General features: G+C 44.4%; 1 protein-coding gene across 1 annotated transcript in view; it reads right to left on the bottom strand.

Annotated features, from left to right (window-relative positions):
• SLC12A4 (solute carrier family 12 member 4) overlaps positions 1 to 17,118 on the bottom strand; it is a 46,958-nt gene extending 29,840 nt beyond the window's left edge. The window contains exon 1 of the mRNA XM_030955767.1: positions 16,795 to 17,118. Coding sequence (XP_030811627.1) covers positions 16,795 to 17,068 — 274 coding nt within the window. The 5' untranslated portion in view covers positions 17,069 to 17,118. The remainder of the gene's footprint in view (positions 1 to 16,794) is intronic.
• Between the last annotated feature and the right edge of the window lie 2,047 nt (positions 17,119 to 19,165).

Genomic DNA, 19,165 nt, shown 5'->3' with positions numbered 1-19,165 from the left:
TGAATTACTGCAGACAATGCAAAAATAAAAGTGAACTTTCCTGCTGATCTACTGAAGTGCCACTTTGAAGTCCCTCTCAAACACTGTACACTTTCCACGGGAAGTAAAGGAGTGTAAGTTCATATGCAAGTTCTTCACAGTGACATCCTAGTTCCACGAGGATGGAATAAGCAGAACTGGTGCTGCAGAGATGTGTGCTAATTCAAGACTACTACATTGCTAACTTCAACACAGCTAATTAAATAACAACCAAAAATCACCTTCACCACAGCTGCATGTTCAATGCAATTTCTTCTTTATAGACATGTTCTAAATCAAAGCATTCCTCTCACTTTCTCTCTTCTCATATTGTGTTTCCATTCCAGGAGTAAAACCTCCAGCAAACAACCATTTCCCCAACAACCATCCCAAGTGTACTTTGACAAAACACACCAGAGACTGCAGCACAGTGCAGAAAAGACTTACTTGTGACTGGAAATCTAGTATTGATTTCATTCCCTCTGCCAGTGAGCAAGAGCAGCAGCTTCAGAGAAACTTACTTGCACGGGAAGAGGGCGTTATCTCCATCAGCTTGGGGAGGGAGCGGACGTGACCTCGGAAAGCTACCCTGGGGAATTCCTGCCCCAGCTGCACCCGGGGACACTTCACATCCTGAGGCACCAAGTCTCCTGGGCAAGCACCATCCTGTGACACATGCACAGTGCTCCACATCCTCAGTTATCAAGTCTTTGGTCCTGGCCAGTAGCTATGGTGTTAGTTTTTTCATCACGCAAGATTGATTTGCAAGGAACATTGCTCAAAGAAGGAGCTAAATATTCTGCAACAGAGAATAATTTATTTGCCTTAGTCCCTAATTAATCTCAAATTTGAGATATTCAAGCTGTATTCCAAGTAGGTTAATGTTTCCTCTTCACTTGCTTCATTGCTTCTCAGTCTTCATTATCTTTCAATAATTAAGGCATTTTATTTCTGAATCCTACCAGTTTTCTTCCAAACCAGATAATTCTATTTGCAAACACCATGTCAGTTACAGTTTACCTAAACATCTCCAGCAGAGTTCCCTGAACATTCTACTCCCCTACTCAGACATGGGCACAGGTCCAGAGAACAAGCTCCTCATCCTCTGGATCACCTGAGTTCCTTAAAACATCAGAGATCCGTGGAACAAAACCTAAAACCCTCAACCCTTTGCTTCCACACAAGCAAACACACAAGCTCAGGAAACAGAATAAAAGCAAGAAATGGATGTCCAAACTTCTGTGTCACAGCCAAGAAAAAACACTGTGACTAAACTGTAGCAGATATTCTACTGACTGGTTTTACTTTGTTCTTCCCCAAAAAGTTAATGTTGTCTTTACAAAAAAAAAAAAAAATTAAAAGTATTAAGAACACGGAGGACACTATTCATACTACTGCTCTCCTTCTGGAAGAGGATTAAGCCAGACAGACACAGTTTCACTGCTTGAGCATGCTGAATGCAAGCCTTTTGTGCAAGCCATTGAGTTTTCTTAAGTAACTGAGGGATGAAATCCAGAATTTAGAGAGAATGACAAACAAAAGACATACATGAAAGTAACTAAAAGACAGATTAGTGAAGATAAATGAAAGCAGAATGATTAGGCACAGTGATACATACTTTACACAATATTGTAAAGAAAAGACCAGGAAGCTTCACAATGATAAGACCTACTCTGCCAGACTAAAAAAATCATTGAGAAGGAGGCAAGAGCACTTGCATGACTTGACCTGTCAAGGTTTTTTTTTCCTCTACTGCCAGTTTCTAAACTCCCTTACAAAAAACCACCACTCCCCTACTTCATCACATTCAGATAAAGAAGCGGAAATTAGTACATCTTTTAAAAATTACAGGTTCTTCCATCAGGACATGACTAACCCAGAGATGCTCACCTACTTATGGAAACTTCATCTACCTGGCAAGTTAAGACGTGCTGAAGGCACAGATGGACAGAGCCTGACCTGCTTTAGTCTGACCCACACAGACAACCAAGTGAACAGAGCAATGCCAATCAAGCTACAGCAAGGTGAAAACATTAAAGAAAAAGCAAATTCTGAAGAGGGCTGAACTTTGATAAGAAACTTCTGGCACTTTGCTTCTCCAAGCACAGGACAGCTGAGCTGATGGCAGCTGGCAGAGGCACACACAGCCTGCTCCCAGCAGCTCAGGAGGAGCACAGCCTCCCACACACTCCAGAGGCAGGAAAGCTGCACGGAGCTCCAGACACTGCTGGGACAGGCGAGGGTGGCATGCAGGGCTGCCACAACCCTCCCTGCCTCAAGTACCAAGTACCAAGTCTTAAGTGAGGGACTAAATTGGTTCAGATAATTTCAGTGCAAATCAGAGTTCAAGTCAGAGCTGGAACTGAAATGCTCAGCTTGACCAAGAAACACCTTGGGTTATTTACCCCCTACAAACAGCAGGTATTTCCTAGAAAACCAGCTCAAAGGACAGCCCAACACTCCTCCCCTCAATGCAATTTAATTTCTGGAGCAGGGTAGAGTTAGCATTTCACTTGTAATTGTACTATGCATGTACAGTCTCCTTTGTGTCCACCACAGTAACAAACACTGATGAAACAGCCTGTCTAGCACCTAACACCACATTTTGCAGTTATACAGACACTATTTCACAAGTATTACTGGCCACAAAAGCTGTGATAGTTAAGGGCACAAACTGAGCCACGCACAGGGAACACTACTTGATCTGACTTTTTTTTCAATTACAACAAAAAAAAATATTCATACTTACAATATTTCATCAACCAGTAACATTGGAATCTAAGATTAAAATCAGAGTTGATACCCAAGCAATTGCTGCAGGTTTCCCTAAATATGAGCAATCTAGCAGCAGGCTGTTAAAGCCAACTAATCACACAGGCTCACTTCTCTCTCAGAAGGAGATGGCTCCATTAGCTGACCCCTGGAGTGCCTCTCCTGTGCACGCACCTTGACACGCTGCAAATTACCTCTAAAGAGAGCCTAACCTAAATAAAACCCTGATCTGTAGATATTTTAAGACAGGCAAAATGTATCTCACTTTGGAAAGCAAGTTAGTTCTGTTCTGATTTATTTGTGCTTTCCCAGATTTTCATGTTCTGCAAATTTTGACACAAGTGGCAATTAAGACACAATTTACTTTGATTTTTGACCACAAAATCAAAATAGGTTTGCTGCAGTTAATTGTTCTCACAAGACCTAGAAGCAAATGAATACACCCAAGGTAGGTATTCTATTTAGAAAAAAAAAAATGGAGAAACAATGGGATTGCTCCAAACATAAATCATTGCATAATCAGGTTTTATTAGTCAGATTATTTTGAGGGCATTTGTTCACAGCCTTATGGATAAAGTTTTTATATAAAGAGCTGTCCATGTCCATTTTTATCACACTTTGGGGGTTTGGTTTGTTTTTAACAGCTCTTGAGACACCATTTCCCAGATGTCAATGAGGATCATGCCCATACTGTTCCTCCCAAAGGCTGTGTGATGTTCAGGGCGCTCTGCTCATCACTCACAGGCCGTCAGGACCTGCAGGTCTGGGAATTGCTGAGAAACAGAAAATCCTCAGCAAGCTGTCCAGGAACCCTGGCATCTCCAATCTCAGCAGCCAAGCACTCCAGAGTGCTGCTGAAGTAAAGCAAGAGACTCATTCTAGGATAACCCAAGAAACATGCAGACAACAATTTGATTTCAAATACATTCCAAGTCTGCTTCTATTCATGTGGTTCCTCACATGTGGCTGGACTAAACAAAACTCATTCATTCTCAGAACTGTTATGGAATATTTTTCTTGGTTCATTTGTGAGACTATACCAAATAATTCGATGCACAATTATGCTTTTGCAGATATCACTACCTTGGCATTTCATTAACAGAAATCAGACATTGCTTCTTTTCTTAAATTACTTTCAGCAATTTAGCAAAAATCCTAACTCAACATCAGCAGCAGTCCAAAATAAAGATAACTTTAAGTGATAATAAAAAAGACAGCCTATTAGAAATACTTGTTTCCCCATAGACAACACACAACTAGCCAGAAACACAAGGAACTTCTAAAATGAAAATTCTGATTACAAACTCATTTGTGGCAGCAGAACAGGCTGCTGACATTACAGGATCTGATAACAAGAAATACTTATTTTCCCTTTAGCTATAAAGTAGTCAGTAGTACCCAAAACACTTTTTTTCATGAAAAAACAGAAAGTCATGATTTAACTTTCATATTTTTAAAAACTGAAAACAATAATTCCTTTATTTTGCAGTAAGAAAAAGACAAAAGCAGCAAAGTGACATTCCAAGCTCAGAAAAAAATATTTCTCAAAATGTTTTGAAAAGTCCACTAAGTTCTTTTGAGGCTGGGCTGGTTTAGATGTGGGGCGTTTTTTAATAGGATTATTGTATTTACACCAGAAATAGGAGAAACAGGAAATAACCACTATTGCATCTAGTTAGACAAAACTCATTCACACTACAAACCAGGCATTGCTAATGAAATAACCAATTGAAATCTGTTCATGCCAGTTCACACAAGACCTTGGGCTACCAGGTCATTTCCACTGAAGGTGGAGGAAAGCACAAGCTGTAAAATCCCAGCTGACCCAGTATTTTATCAAAATAAAGGCCAAAGTCACTCTAGATAAGAACCCACGCAACAATGATGCTTATGAGAGGAAAGCACAGCAGAATGAAAGGACAGATCTTTCCCTGGAGAGCTTTGAGATCCTCTGTACTTGAAACACAGGCTCAAACAATCAGTTTCACTGGCAACACTGAACACTCACATGCCTGCTCCAGACACATTTCCATCAGAAACTGCAGCCTTAACACCAAACTATTGACATCCATGCTCATGTTAACAGTATATGTTGTTCATTCACTATTATAACATTATTATGCTATGTAATAACATTATTTACTTCACTGTTAATTGACAGTCAATATAGTTTTGAGTTTACTGGATTTTACCAAATTAGTAAAGCTGTGATTCTTAAAACTTATTACATACTACATTGCAGTACACATTTATCATCAGCAACAGTGATGGCACCTATAAAAGTGACACAAAGCATAATTTTACCCAAAAACTAAAATAAAAAGCTGTATTATTGATAATATGGTCATTCCTCTGAACCAGTTCAGAGTTCAAAAGATGGCACTTGCTTGTGCTCTGCTTGAAAGGAACATCCAAAACTTTCCCAGACAACATCCTATGCAACAGATAAGATGAAGCACAGCACAAAAATAAGTATACAATTAAGCACAGATCTTGGATTTATCCCTAGATAAGCACGTGTGAAGACTTCTACTGTATTTTCAAAACTAGAGAACAGCCTTATCCATCAAGTTGTCTAACCCTACATAACTCGAAGGATTTAGCAATTTAATAACCCTGTGTTTCAGAAAGCATTATGACTATTTTGCAGTTAAGATACACTGATAGTTCCAGAACACTTACAATTCTTTGTAGGTGCTAACATCAACATAAAATACTTACCCTTTAGCAACAGTTCTTTGACATTTTCAGTAACTTGATTTACCATTATTCTTCTTCCAGCTCTTAGCACATGCTTTAGTAAATGCTTCCTCTGTGAAGTCCTGAGGATTGGACAACTTTAATAATATTGTACTTCCAAAAGAACTGTTTCTACCTGCTCTGCCAAAGTGCTGGCTGCAATACTGATCTCTTCCAAGAAGCAAGAGGTCCTCACAGAAAGTTAAGCTGACACTGATATAATCCTGGCATTATAATCCTTTCAACACCGAGAAAATACACAAATATCAGGATCTTGGAGAAAATCTACTTGTGAAATCCAAGCCCAGCCACATTTAAGAGGCACACTGCAGTTGTTTGCCCACTTACTCAGAAAAGTGTGCCACAAATCTGCTGCTGGCTGAGTGTGGAACCAGAGAGGGTTTTAAACCTGCTAGTGCCATGAAAAGTGTAGCTCTGTGATGTTTGCCCTGCAGGCAGTTCAGCTTTCAAGTGAAAACAGTGATCTGTTTCTTTCCATCTTCAATACATTAGAATAGGGTGACCCATTAATGGATGAACCACATGTGAGATCACAAAAAAAAAAAAAAATAGAAAGAGCAGGGTGAAATGGGAGGTTTATATAAGATACACAAGAAATACTAACTTACTTATTCCAAGCACTTCATAATTACCAGAGCCCCCACCATTCTGCTATTGCACAAGGAGATCCTCTGCATACCAGCACACACCTCACTAAGACCTAGCTACATGATGAGGTAGGTGCAGTCACCAGGAATACCTGTGTAATTAAAGATGCCAAGTCACTTTTGAGAAATTGGATTTAGGAACTCACATCACTTGGGAGCTTTCATAATATAACCTGTCACTGCCAGATGAAACAAAAATCCCACTATAAAAGCAACCTTTATTCCACTGTAATCCACTTCAGAGGTTCTTTCATGTGGAACGACTCCAAAACCATTTCTCACGATTATCCTCCCTGAAACTCCATCCCTTCACATGCATGAGGGCACCTCAGATACAGCACATCTTCTATCAAAATACAGGGAGCAGCATTCTGGTATTTTCCCTGCCTCAGGAAAAGCCTCTTGTCTTGCTACAGAATGTTCTCTCTCTCTCTGAAAGACCGCAACATACATCTATGAGACCAGTATGCAGATTCCGTGCAGTATTCAATTCAAATTCACTTTTCTTTCTGAGACCAAATACAGAAAATTCTTCTCAACCCTACACATGTGCAAGTGGCCATGGCTTCACAGCACAAAAGAGAAATAACAAAAAAAAAAGCCCAAAAAAACACACACCACCATAAGAGCCAGGATGCTAAATATACTCCAGACATGCAGAAAATGACAGAAGAAAGGAGATTTAATTACTTTGAACATTTCAATGTATGTACATTCTGTGTATTGCATACTACACAATGTACATTTACAGACATCTATCCACTATCCATTCCTGGAAGACAGCAGAAAGACATTGGTAACCACTTCCAAGCTGATGGTGAAACCCTGAATGTCATTGGTTTTCAGTCAGTTAACTCATACAGAAAGTGCTGAACATCAGATATTTCTTACATTTGAGAAGTACTGTGTTCCATGTGGAAACAAAGTTCATGAGGTTTGTTGTTTTTTGGGTTTTTTTAAGCCAAGGGAAAGGAAAGGGGGAGAGTGTTTCAAGAAGGAGGGGGAAAAAAAAGGAAAAAAAGTTAAGCAAATCCAAGGATGACCTTTCAGTGTGAAAAGCTACAAACAGCCAAAACTCACTATAACTCTGGTCATAATACTTAGAGAAATTACAAGTCAGCATGATACTTCTCCAAGCAAAGGGAGTCACTCCTTCCCACTGAACATCTCAGAGGGTGGAGAGAGCTCTGACATTGCACATGATAAAGAGAAAACCACCGTTCTTCTGAAATACAAATATTTTGACACACATTTACAAAGAGCCCACAAGTCTCCCAAAAGAGCACCACACATTTCCCACAGTGCAGCACAGCACAGATGTCAGATATCTGGAGAAGCCACAGTGGCTTTTATCATCATTTTACAGAAAGTTCATCTACTTGCAAGAGCATCAGAGCAAAGCAGGTATAAACAATAGCTTAGAGAAACTCTTCAAAGAGCAATCAGCAACATTAGATCACTTTTCTGCTTCACCAGTCAGGAATTAGGCAGTTGAACACAATCTAAGTCAGAAAACATTCCAAGATGTATAATAGTGAATTTGCTCCTGCTAAATATGTGCTTCTACTAAAAGGTCTACAATACAGTGTCTTAAAAGGGCAAAGGCAAAATACTGCAATTAAATAATTCTCTCTGTGTTGCCTTGAGTCACAGCTTTAAAGCTCCTTGCATGTTTGCTAAAAGGCATCTTAACATAAGGCAGATAATCATCCCACTGTCTGGTTACACAGAATTGGGATCTACCAAACATGGCTCAACTACACCTCCTTTCATGATTGGCCACCATGTGTCAGACATTAACCCCTGACATGGTCACCAGATTTCCGGGAATACAGAAACACATAAAGAGTGAGTGGTTTGTGCTGGCCTAGACAAAGAAGACAAGGTAAAAGTTCCATGCAGGAGCTGAAGCAAGGGTTGGCTTGTGATGCTCTCAAAGCAGCCATGCTTCAGCACAGGGTGCAGAACACAAATAGGAATCAAAGAAAGGAAGGGATGCTGTTGAGGGGATGGGAGTGGTCAAGTGGCACTACTGCCAAACACTTCACATTGAGAAATCACAGACTGGACAGTTAAAACCTTAGCAGAACAAAGCCCAAAAGATACAGGAGCAGAAGGTTCTAAAGTCAGATGTGCAAGACAATTAATGAAGTTGTACCTTTGTGTCAGTTCTGGACACAAATATATACTACAGCAAGTAGTAGAAAAAGTAAGACCAATTATACTATTTAGAAGGGGATCAGCAAGACAAAGCTCCTGAATGCAAAGGGAAGGCAGAAGAGAAACAGTAATGTGCTCTCCTCCATCAGAGGCAGCAGCAGCTCTGCCATCCTCTAGAATTACTCCCAGTCCTGACTCAGATCTGACCAGAGCTGGACTTTGCACACAGTAACTAAGCTCAGGGCTACTCAGCTTGCAAACAGAGACAGGGTCATAAAACAAAGTAGCATTGCTATAGATAATTTTATGGAAAACAATTATACTGCAGGGCATAAAAACTGTGTTTAACTGCAGCAATCAGCAATGTAAAGTATGCAAGAGCAAGTCTCAACAAATTTGCCCTTCTTAACCCAGCAAATGAGCAGCTTCTAATGGCACACCATAAAAATCCTTTTTTCCCTTTGACATGGAAGTGAAAGTCAGAAGGTTGTATGGTCTGCTTCATGATAAGAGGGTAAATGCAGTGATTGAATGATGTTCTAAATCCCTCAGATAAACAGAAGAAATTGCTGGCTACTGGTAGGAGATGAAACTGAAGGCTGGTAATTAGACTGCAGGGAGAAAACCATGTAGCCTTGTTAAGGCATAATTACCTTGAACCTACCCACAGCACAGAGTGCCTCTGCCCTACACACAGCTCTGCTAGGATGTGGTTACACAATCCCTGCAAGCCAGCCCCCAGCAGCAGCTCACAGCTTTGATTCTCCTTCTAAAGCAATCGATGGATTGCATCCTCATGACAGGACAGACCATGTGCCAATCAATGAAAGAGCTGGGCTTCTAGGACAATGCAGGTCACTTGGGTGGTGAGAAAGGAGCAAATTAAGCACTCTGCATTCAAGAGGATGGACCTGTGGGCCAAAAACCCAGGAGAGAAGAGGCAAACCCAAAATGTGAATGCCTGTGGAAATGCTGGCCACGCCTTACACAGAAGAGCTTCCTGGAGCAGCACTGTGACCATCACACAAAGGTGGGATGATGATCACCCTTTCACCACCCCCAGCCACCTTCTCCCTCACCCCTTGCTCAGCCCTGCCTGCCACTGGCCTCTCATCTTCTGCTCAGCAAAATGCCATTTCATTTACATTTCCAATAAGTCTAAAGCTGCATCCAGTAAGCAAAGCATAAGTGCCAAGGTATCAAACTTCCCCATTCATCCATCAGCTAATTGAGTAAAAACTTTTTGGGGCAATTAGCACTTTATTCTGCATGTCAAATTCCATCTCTCTGTCCTACAGAGCACAAAGAAGATCAAAAGATGATTAAGAAAGAACTCCACCTGGTACCTTTAACAGCAACAAAAATTTGAGAAAATGTATTCCCAGATCTGTTCTGACCTGCACCTCTGCTGCTCAGACATGATTTAACACTGCTGGAAAGTAAACAACCTTCTTTTCCAAGCCATACCTAGAACCCACCACAAAATCTAAAGCCCTATTAAAAGCCTGTTAAGAAAAAAACACTGCTCCATTCACTCCAGGAACTTCTTTTTATGGTTCAGAAGCGACAGTTTGAAACTTGTGAAACAGTGTTTAAAATAAAAGCTATAGGGAACAAATAGGCAGTAAACAGGCTACAAAATAACTTCCAGACACAGTTACATATACATACATATACATATATATATATGTATATATGCAGTCACAGTATACAAAACATTGTCATATCAAATTCCAGAGAGGTTTACCCTACAAGCATTGTAAGGGCTGTATTTTTTGTAGACCTTTTAAATTTAAAGACAGACATTTTAACTGTCATGTATTTGAGTCTGTGAAAAGACTCATTTTTGTGTGTATGTATTTTATGTTGCTTGCTTAAAACAAAGATACTGTTTGCTTGGCAATTGGTACAGCAGCCACTGTGAAAGATGCTCAGTCCTCCATGCATGACAAAATCCAAGTATGCTGAAAGAAGTCATCCAAAGCAGCTCAACTGAAAGAACAAGAACAGTACTACTCATTGCTAAGGGATCACTTGGCAGCATTTAAACTGTTGCCTATTGAAAACTAATAATTAAGAAAGAGGTTTTACTAAATCAAACAATAAAACACCCTGAAACTTTATTATCTGAGAATAAAAATCAGCTTAGTACAATTAAGATATGCAAAATTTACAATTCAGAGGTTACTGAAGACAAAGGAAACACCCCTAAATTGTAATTCAAATAGGCTTTAAACCATGTCTTAAAATGGTGCATTTTTCTTCTCTGTAATTCAGGTCACAGAACAAAGTATTTAAAGAGCAACCTTGGACCAACAAGTTGAAGACATGGACCTTTTGATCAAAGAAATCTTGCTCCACGTGTTGGTGCTAATAGCAATTTTTCTGTAATTTAAAGCAATCTGCACATTATTTGTTGCATCACAAACAAAAACAGATGTAAATCCTTAACTTGGTCTTGGAAGGGGAAAGTCACCAAATGCAGCTTTCCTCTCCCTGTGGCACTGGGTATCCCCCATCCTGTTACCTGCACTTCAAAACAAGGCAGTGATCACTAACTCTGATCTGTCCCAAGGTGGTTGTTCCAACCTCAGCCAACAGCATTTATTAGGCGACATTTTTAGGTTTGGCTACATTTACAAGGCTAAATTTATTAGGTTTGGCTACATTTCCTAGTCAATGAGACTGCAAACTACCTTAGTCTTCATTCCACACAGAACTTTACAGCAAAAGCCAAAATTAAATTTTACATTGAAAAGCACGCAAAAACTTATTTTTAATAAGTTTTAATTTTGTTGCAGCAGGAAAAAGAAAGTAGACGTCACTATTTTCTTTGAAGAAGTGAAACACAAGAAATTTTAAGGGGAAACTGAATAACACACACAGATCAATTTTATACCTGAGAGAGAGATGTAATACAAACACAAGACACCCAAAAATGTACTTAAAATTCTTTAGAAAAGTTCAGAGATTGTATAGGAGATATCACGTCAGCATTATTAAAATATTCCCAAGCCTAGACTCAACTCAAGTTTGGAATGGCAGCTTAGCAAGCAGAGAATTAGTTAGAAAATCCATGTCTTTTCATCGATTTTCTTTTCTTTTCTACAACTGCTTGGCCTTCTAATGCAGGTGTTCTCCAAAACACCAAAAATCTGCAGCTGCAAAAGACCAACAGAGACTTGTTTGGGTTTTTTCAACAACCTTTCCTTAGGTTTTTGCACCATGCAGACCCACACACACACACGGGTACGGGAGCTGCTTTCACATCACTCAGACATATCACAGAGATTCTTCCCAGGGCTTTTTCAAATAACTGAAATACCAGAGAACCCACAAGAAGGCCCGTGTTTTCCTATATTTAGCTAGGTCTCCTGTTCACCAGCAGCTGGCACCACCATCCCCTTGGTACTGGACAGCTGCAGCCTCTCAGCTCAGCCCTCATCACTGCACAAATTAGAAGAAGCAGGAGACATGCTCAGCAAAAGTAGCAGTTTATGCAGCAACAAGAACTTTTTTGTTTTCCTAGACAAGCATTTTAACAAATTAAACATTACTACACTACAAGCCAATAAAATAAAACAGAGGTATTGACCACGGGCTCCAGGAAAATGAGCTCCTCAGAAGAATTCCTTTGATTACAGGGTATAAGGAAGTATATCCCACCTCCTTCACCCACCCAGCTATTATAAACAGCTAATTATGTCACAAAGCACTTTTCCACTCTCATTTTTCACATGCCAAACTCTTATCTTTCCTTATCTGAAGCAAGAGTCCACTTCTCTATGCACCTGTATTGCTGAGAAAAGCATTCTGGAATTTAGCACTGCAATCATTGCTGTGCTAATTGCTGATTGCTCAAACAGAAAGCAAAAGAATTGAAAAAAAAAGAAAAAAGGAAAGAAAAAAGCCCTAACAACAAAAAACCTTCCAGGACTTCTAAAGTATGACCCTGCTGCTAAAACCCCTTTCAGGATCTGCATCGGAAACCGTAATTATTGCTGTGGATTCCACAGGTACTCTTTCTGAAAAGAAATAAATATTGACATATTTAGCACTGACAGGACACCTTTAATATCTCCAAATTTGCACATCATACTTTTCAGAGAGGGGAAACCAGATGCCAGCAGAACAGAAAAATAAACCCCTTCCCATCAAATTCCCATCAAACTACACTGAAAAAGATGCAGTCTCCATTCCATTCTCAGTAAGAGAATAGTTAACAAATCACCAGAAAAGACAGCTCACTGACATCAGTATTGCTATTCTCAGGTTACTTTCTTTTCTCTGAAACAATTCAGAGGTTCTGCCTCAACTCCACCCCAGGCTGCCTCCTCTATGACCTTTCTGCAGCTTTTAGGCAACACAAAAAATGCTGAAGACGCCTGTGCTAAGAGGTTATGCAAAAATATTCCACTATGACCACCATAACAGTGCCATCTAGCCACACTGCTGCCAGCAGTTCTTAAGCTAACTTAAATGAAATTTGGACATGTTTCTGTTGTCCTATTTAGCCCTACTGTCTAATTTATTACATGACTAATTTTATCTTATCTCTGAACTTGGCCAAAACACCTACATGTAAGAATTAGGCACTTTGAAGAAGAATTTTTGAATGATTTATGTGTCCCCATTAAAAGTATCTTCAGACACATCTCATGTGAGCTTGCAAAAGTCTTGCAAAAGACTGAAAATCTTTACAGTAAATTACCACAGATTAAAGCAGTGAACCAGGAAGTTTAAAGTAAAAGCACACTGCTATCACACCAGAACTTTACCCACATTTTCCAAAGCAGCTCACTGCAAATGAGCAGCACAATCTGCTGCTGCACAAGAACGCTGAACACACTGACACAGAATGCAAGCTCGAGGTAAAGGTCTCAAGTCTAGTTAGAGAACTCTGGGCTTGGAGGAAGCCATGTGATAACTGGAACATAAGCAGAGCAATTCCTTGGCAAAACCAAGGGTGGCAGCTGACCAAAGCTAGTTAGTGACACCAAGCTGATTAGTGTCTCATTTCCACACAAAAGTCAAGGGAAGATAAATCACTTCCCACAGGACACATGACATTGCCACACTTTGGTTAACTGGGTGCACAATGCTTGTGGAGCTGAGATTTCTACTAAAGCAAAGTGTATTTGGTTTTTTAAACACTATTCAGACCCCACTGTCTCTCTTTTTGCCCTGTGTACCCAACATAATATGCTGGCTTTATTTCAAAGACAGAGGGGATGCCAAATTCACATTTCTCATCCCTGACGATCCATAAAGAAGGGCTCACGTGTTTATCATAGGATCACAGGATAATTCTTTGTACTTCTTTTTCTAAATGAAAGATGTCAAAGTCTATTACAAGCAGTGGCAGTCAGTGGAACCTACTTAGAAATAAAAGGCTGATTTTATTCATAAGCAAGCACTGGAACTATCTGACAAGGCTAAATTATTGCACACTGACTAATGCCTTCTTATGGAAATGGTTGACAAGAAATTCTGTTGCAGAACAGTTACACATCTGCAGATGTGAAACTTGATGTCCTAAAAAAAGCAAAATTCAGGGGGAAAAAAAGCCTTCAAAACCAGAGATATGACAAATGAAGGCAGTGGTAAAAAGATCAAACCAAAAAAAGAATCCACCAGAATCATAAGCAACAGCCTAAGATATTGTACAAGGAGTACTACACAGCACAGCCTGCAGACTGTTAGAGAGCAGCTATAAACAGCTGCAGTGCCATGGCCACACTCTGGAAGGGCCATGTCCTTACTGAGTCACCTCAACCAATCCAACCAAACTGAGCAATCCAAACAAGTCCTGAAATCAGGTTCTGAATAGCAACTTAACAAAATAAAATCTTCCCAGCAGAAGGTTCACTGGAGCAACTGCAACCAGTTTCTCTGCTGTCTGTGGTGGGGGTATTTGATGGCACAGACAGCTGGACCATGGGCACTGCTCTGTGTGCATCCATGTGCCAGTAACAACTGTGCACTTGGGTAAGGCCACAAGCTACAACTTGAACTCTGCACTCAAGTCACACAGTTTATCTTATCTCCCATCAGGGGCATCCCCAACACCAACAAATCCCTCCATGAGCCCTGTAATCAGCTGCCACAGAAGGCTCTGCAGGGTCACCCTCTTGCCTCCAGTCTGCAGGCTCCAGCCAGTGCTGAACAGCTCTGAGATATTCTGCCTTCAACAGGAGCTTCCACCTCTGCTGTGCCATATCATCACTGCACAGGATGTAGAAACCAGCACCAAAACCGAAAGGAATAACCCAAGACTGAGTTCAGACTCCCCACTACAGAGCTACAAACCCAAGAAACCTAGGGAAAAACAGAAAAAGCTAGTGAGGAAGAACATGCTTGTCAGGACAGGTAGGCAAGACACATATCTTCATACACACACCCCGAGGATATGAAACAATACTTAATTACTGTGAAAGTAAATTTAAAAATGGAAGGCAGTTAGAGTTCAAACAAAAACAGAACTAGCTACCATATATTAGCAGAGAAATTACTAGATATTTATCAGCTTTAAGAGAGAGACTCAGCTAACTTCCAGCAGCACAGCTGTGCACTGCAGCTGGGACAGCAGCACGTTAGAGGCCACAGCCTGGCAGTGAGTGATGGACTGTGACAGGAGCCGAGTGCGTATCCTGAAGTGGGTTGGTTGCACACATCCTACAGGCAGCCTCACACCTAAATAAGGTGGTTTGAGTTGGCCTTCCTTTATCCACCATGGCAGCAGCTTCCACAAGCCACACTTACCAACCCATGGCCAAAGCTAGCTACTGGAAAAAGCATTCCAGGTGTCCACCTCGACCTGCTGAGATGGGTAAAAAACACCTGTTACTTTCATACACACAGGGACTGCATGGTAAGCAGCCTGAGAGTAAAACAGTCCTATTTTACAAAACAAATTCAGGGCCCTGCACAGCCTTTAGGGCTAGTGCCTCTAACTGTCTGTAGTAACAGACAGCTTGGGAAAAGCACCTCCCTTTCATCACCTTAAAACAACCACACTAGGCATGGAAAGAACCGGCATTAGGGCTATGTAAGATACTTGGTCTTCAAAATCCAAAATTTCCTTGAAAATGATACAAAGTAAGAAAGAAACTCCCAATGCACATGTATTGGAGATTGAAAAGCACATTCTCAGAGAAATGAGCAAGTTAACAAGGCAGAACTGAACTTTGTTCTTATGACAGTTGTGTATCACTCAGCAAAATAACCCTGTTGTCTTCCTTAAGCACAGGCCTGAGGCGTGCAGGCTCCCTTCAGGGATTACTGTACATTCAGTTACATTTGCAGTCGGAGAAGTTTGACTGCACAGGCAAGGAAGATCAGGTCAGGTGTTTACTGCTTTGTCTTTTGTTGCCTAGAGTCACTCATGATTCACAGAGGGTAAGTCAGATTCACCAGATGAACCCATGGGAAGATCCTCTTCCTAAAGGTTACAGAAAGCTAAACATAACCAAGGCAGGAAAAAAAAAAAAAAAAAAGGAACAGATTGCACAAAGAGCTAAAACAACCTTGTACCAGGACTATACTGCTGCCCAAATCTAAGTGTCCTTCACATTCCCACTAGAAACACTCACTGTATTTAAAGTGATTTATATCAAAAAGTCACAGCAAAACACCAAGACAGGCTGAGCACTCATATCAGCTGCCTAGTTAAAGAATGTACTTCTCACCACCCAAAATCCCCTCCTACTTACGTGATCTTCTTCCGAAATTGGAATAAATTAACCCCCCAGAAAAAGCAGCAGCTCTGCCTGGCAGGAGCAGTTGAGAGAGCCACAGAGGCACAAAGCACTTGCTGTAGTATTCAAGGGCCCCGTTTGCAGGAGAGACCTTGCAGGGCAGCCGCGTTTTTTAAGATGATATAAACAACCAAAGCAGACACCGTTAAATTCGGCTAATTTAACTGCATTCTCTATCACCCGTTTATTTTCGCAGTGGAGCACTGAAAACATCTGAGCCTATCTCCACGCACTCTTATCACCTCTGGAGAAGGCAGCTTGTGGGAGCCCCGATAAGAGCTATACCCCGGGCCAGCCCCGCTCCCCGCCGCACCCCGGGCTATCACCCAGAGCCGGGGGGGCGGAGGGAACCCCGGGCTGGCTCCGGGGAACCCCGCGCCCAGGGCATCCCCGGCTGCGCCCGCTCGGCCCAGCCCGGCCCGGCCCGCGGGCTGACACGGGCGGCAGCGCTGTCCCGGCGCGCCGGGCTCCGCGTCCCGGCCGTGGCAACAGCGGAGCCGCCGCCGCCCGGCGCACCCGGGGGCTCCTCCCCGGGCGCGGCGCCCCGAGCAGCCCGGCGGGCACCGCCAGCGCTCCCGCCTTTGTCTCCGCCGCAGCCGGCGGCAGCGGGGAGGGAGCCGGGCTCCCCGAGCCCCGGAGCGTGGGCACCGCCGCCCCCCGCCCCGGCCGTGCCCGCTCACCGTCGGAGCTGACGGTGTCGTAGGAATCGCCGGGGGCGGGCGCCGCGGCCGGCTCCCGGTAGTCCACCCAGCTGAGCCCTTCTACGCTGTCGTACTCGGCGCGGGGCTTGTCCTCCACCGGCACCACGGTGAAGTGCGGCATGGCTGGCGGGGCGGAGAGGGCTCCCCGCGGCACCGCGGCGAGGCAGGCGGGACGCGGCGCGGAGCCGGCGGCGCATTCCTGCCCCGTGCGGTCACTTCCTCTCAGGAAACCGCGCTCCTCAACTCCACCCATTCCAGTGCGAGCGCCGGGGCGGTGCGGATCCCGCCGCCCCCGGGGCCGCCGCGCCAGCACCGGGCGCGGGGGGGGGGGTCGCTCCGCCGGGCGGCCGCGCTCGGCAGCGGGGGCGCGGAGGAGGGGCCGGAGGCGGCGAGGCCGGCGAGGGGAAGGGGGAGCCTTCCTCCTGCATTCATCGTGACGGGAGCCGGGCCCGGGGGCGGTGGGAGCGGGGCGGGGCGGGGCGGGCGCCCTCCGCCGCCGCCCTCCCTTGCGGGCGCTGCCGGGCTGCCTCGGGGAGGAAATTTCCCCTCCGTCGCGGCCCGGGCTCCCTCCCCTGCCGCCGCCGCCATTTGCTAGGCGGGAGTGATGCGCGGAGAGCGGCGGTGGGGATGGAGCCGGGTGGTCCAGGAGCGCCCGGAGGGACGGGGTGGTGCGGGCGAGCATCACCAAGTGAGCCGCGGGCAGGGGACCCGAGAGCCCTCCGGGCCGGGCAGTGAGAGTACTAGTTAGGGATATCACGGCTAGTTATCCCTAGTTAGGGATATCACGGCTCCCAGCAGCCGGTTCCAGCCTGGCGTGGGGCTGGCGGACAGGAGGAAGGCACAGTGGCACCCCGAGAGCCGGGTGTGTGCGGGGTGCCGGTACCGGGTGTTTGCGGGGTGCCGGTACCAGGAGATGTGCAGGGTTCCGGTACCGGGTGTGTGCAGGGTGCCGGTACCAGGCGATGTGCGGGGTGCCGGTACCAGGAGATGTGCAGGGTGCCGGTACCGGCTGTGTGCGGGGTGCCGGTACCAGGCGATGTGCAGGGTGCCGGTACCGGCTGTGTGCGGGGTGCCGGTACCAGGCGATGTGCAGGGTGCTGGTACCAGGCGATGTGCAGGGTGCCGGTACCGGGTGTTTGCGGGGTGCCGGTACCAGGCGATGTGCAGGGTTCCGGTACCGGGTGTGTGCGGGGTGCCGGTACCGGCTGTGTGCGGCTGTCCCCGCTTCCTGTGCCTGCCGTGGCACCGCCGCGCTTTCCCGTGTACTCGCTCCGGTTCCGGCGACACGAAACCCTGGGCAGGGACGTGGCAAGCGGAGCCAGCCCACGGGAAAGGGGAAGATGGCAGCGCTGAGGGCGTGCGGGGAGCCCGGCAGGGCGCTGCCTGCGGGATTTGCATGCGGGCCGGGCCGGGGGTGTCGGCAGCTGGATGCAAAGCAGGCAGTTGCTAAGGCAGCAGACGGATGCAGTGTGGCCCTGCTGCTCACAAGGGCTGCGGAGCCGGGGGACACCATTGTTCGGTCCCACTCTGGAGGCAGAGCGGTGACATCCCCTCCGTACAGCTCAGGGCGCGCCAGCCACCCAACATCTTCCCCCCGAGTGAGCAAAATTAGATATTGCCTTCACATTTGTAGAAGCTGGCACCACCAGCAGGTATCTTGGCCTTCACGTGGAGTTTAAACTTGAACTAATAGGGATAATGCCATTTATTGTCTGCATTTGAAAGCTGGCCTTGACAGTCGAAGGATCTCTTTTTAATGCATTGTGTAATCATCCGGGAAAAACTCTGGAAAACAGTTTGTGTGTTTTACTGGGGAATGTCAATTCAAACTAATTCTGTAGATTTCTGTAGACTGAAACATTCCCTAATGAAGGGATGTACAGTGACAAGACATTCCAGCACAGCTGTAAGATTTGTCTTTGGATCACACAGGAGTCTGCAGGAGGATGCAAAGCTTAGATCAGAGGAAGGGGCTGAGGCTGGACCTTTCCTGTGCTCCCACCTTACCCCCAGCTTTCTGAATGTGCCCTGCCTTTCTGAAAAAGCACCCCCCAGGTCACTGAGAGGAAGAAAAATTTGTAATGAGCAGGAGAGAGACAAATGTGAGGGAGAATGCTTTGTTCATGAGAACTGACTAATAAGTCTACTTTTAATTAGTTGGGGTTTGAAATGAACATGAAGGATCCATGCTGTGGAGCGACTGCTGCCAAGGGGGTACAGGTCTCTCAGTTCACTTAGCACAAGGTTGCTGGTGGACCACCTCTGGGGCAAGTCAGGGTAATTCCACCTCCTGGTATTGATCAGACAGGTGGAAAGACTTCTAAGACTCCTGTGCTTTCATATATCCTAC

This window comes from Camarhynchus parvulus, chromosome 11, assembly GCF_901933205.1.
Source record: "Camarhynchus parvulus chromosome 11, STF_HiC, whole genome shotgun sequence".
Lineage (NCBI taxonomy): Eukaryota > Metazoa > Chordata > Aves > Passeriformes > Thraupidae > Camarhynchus > Camarhynchus parvulus.
This window is presented reverse-complemented; position numbering and strand designations above follow the sequence as displayed.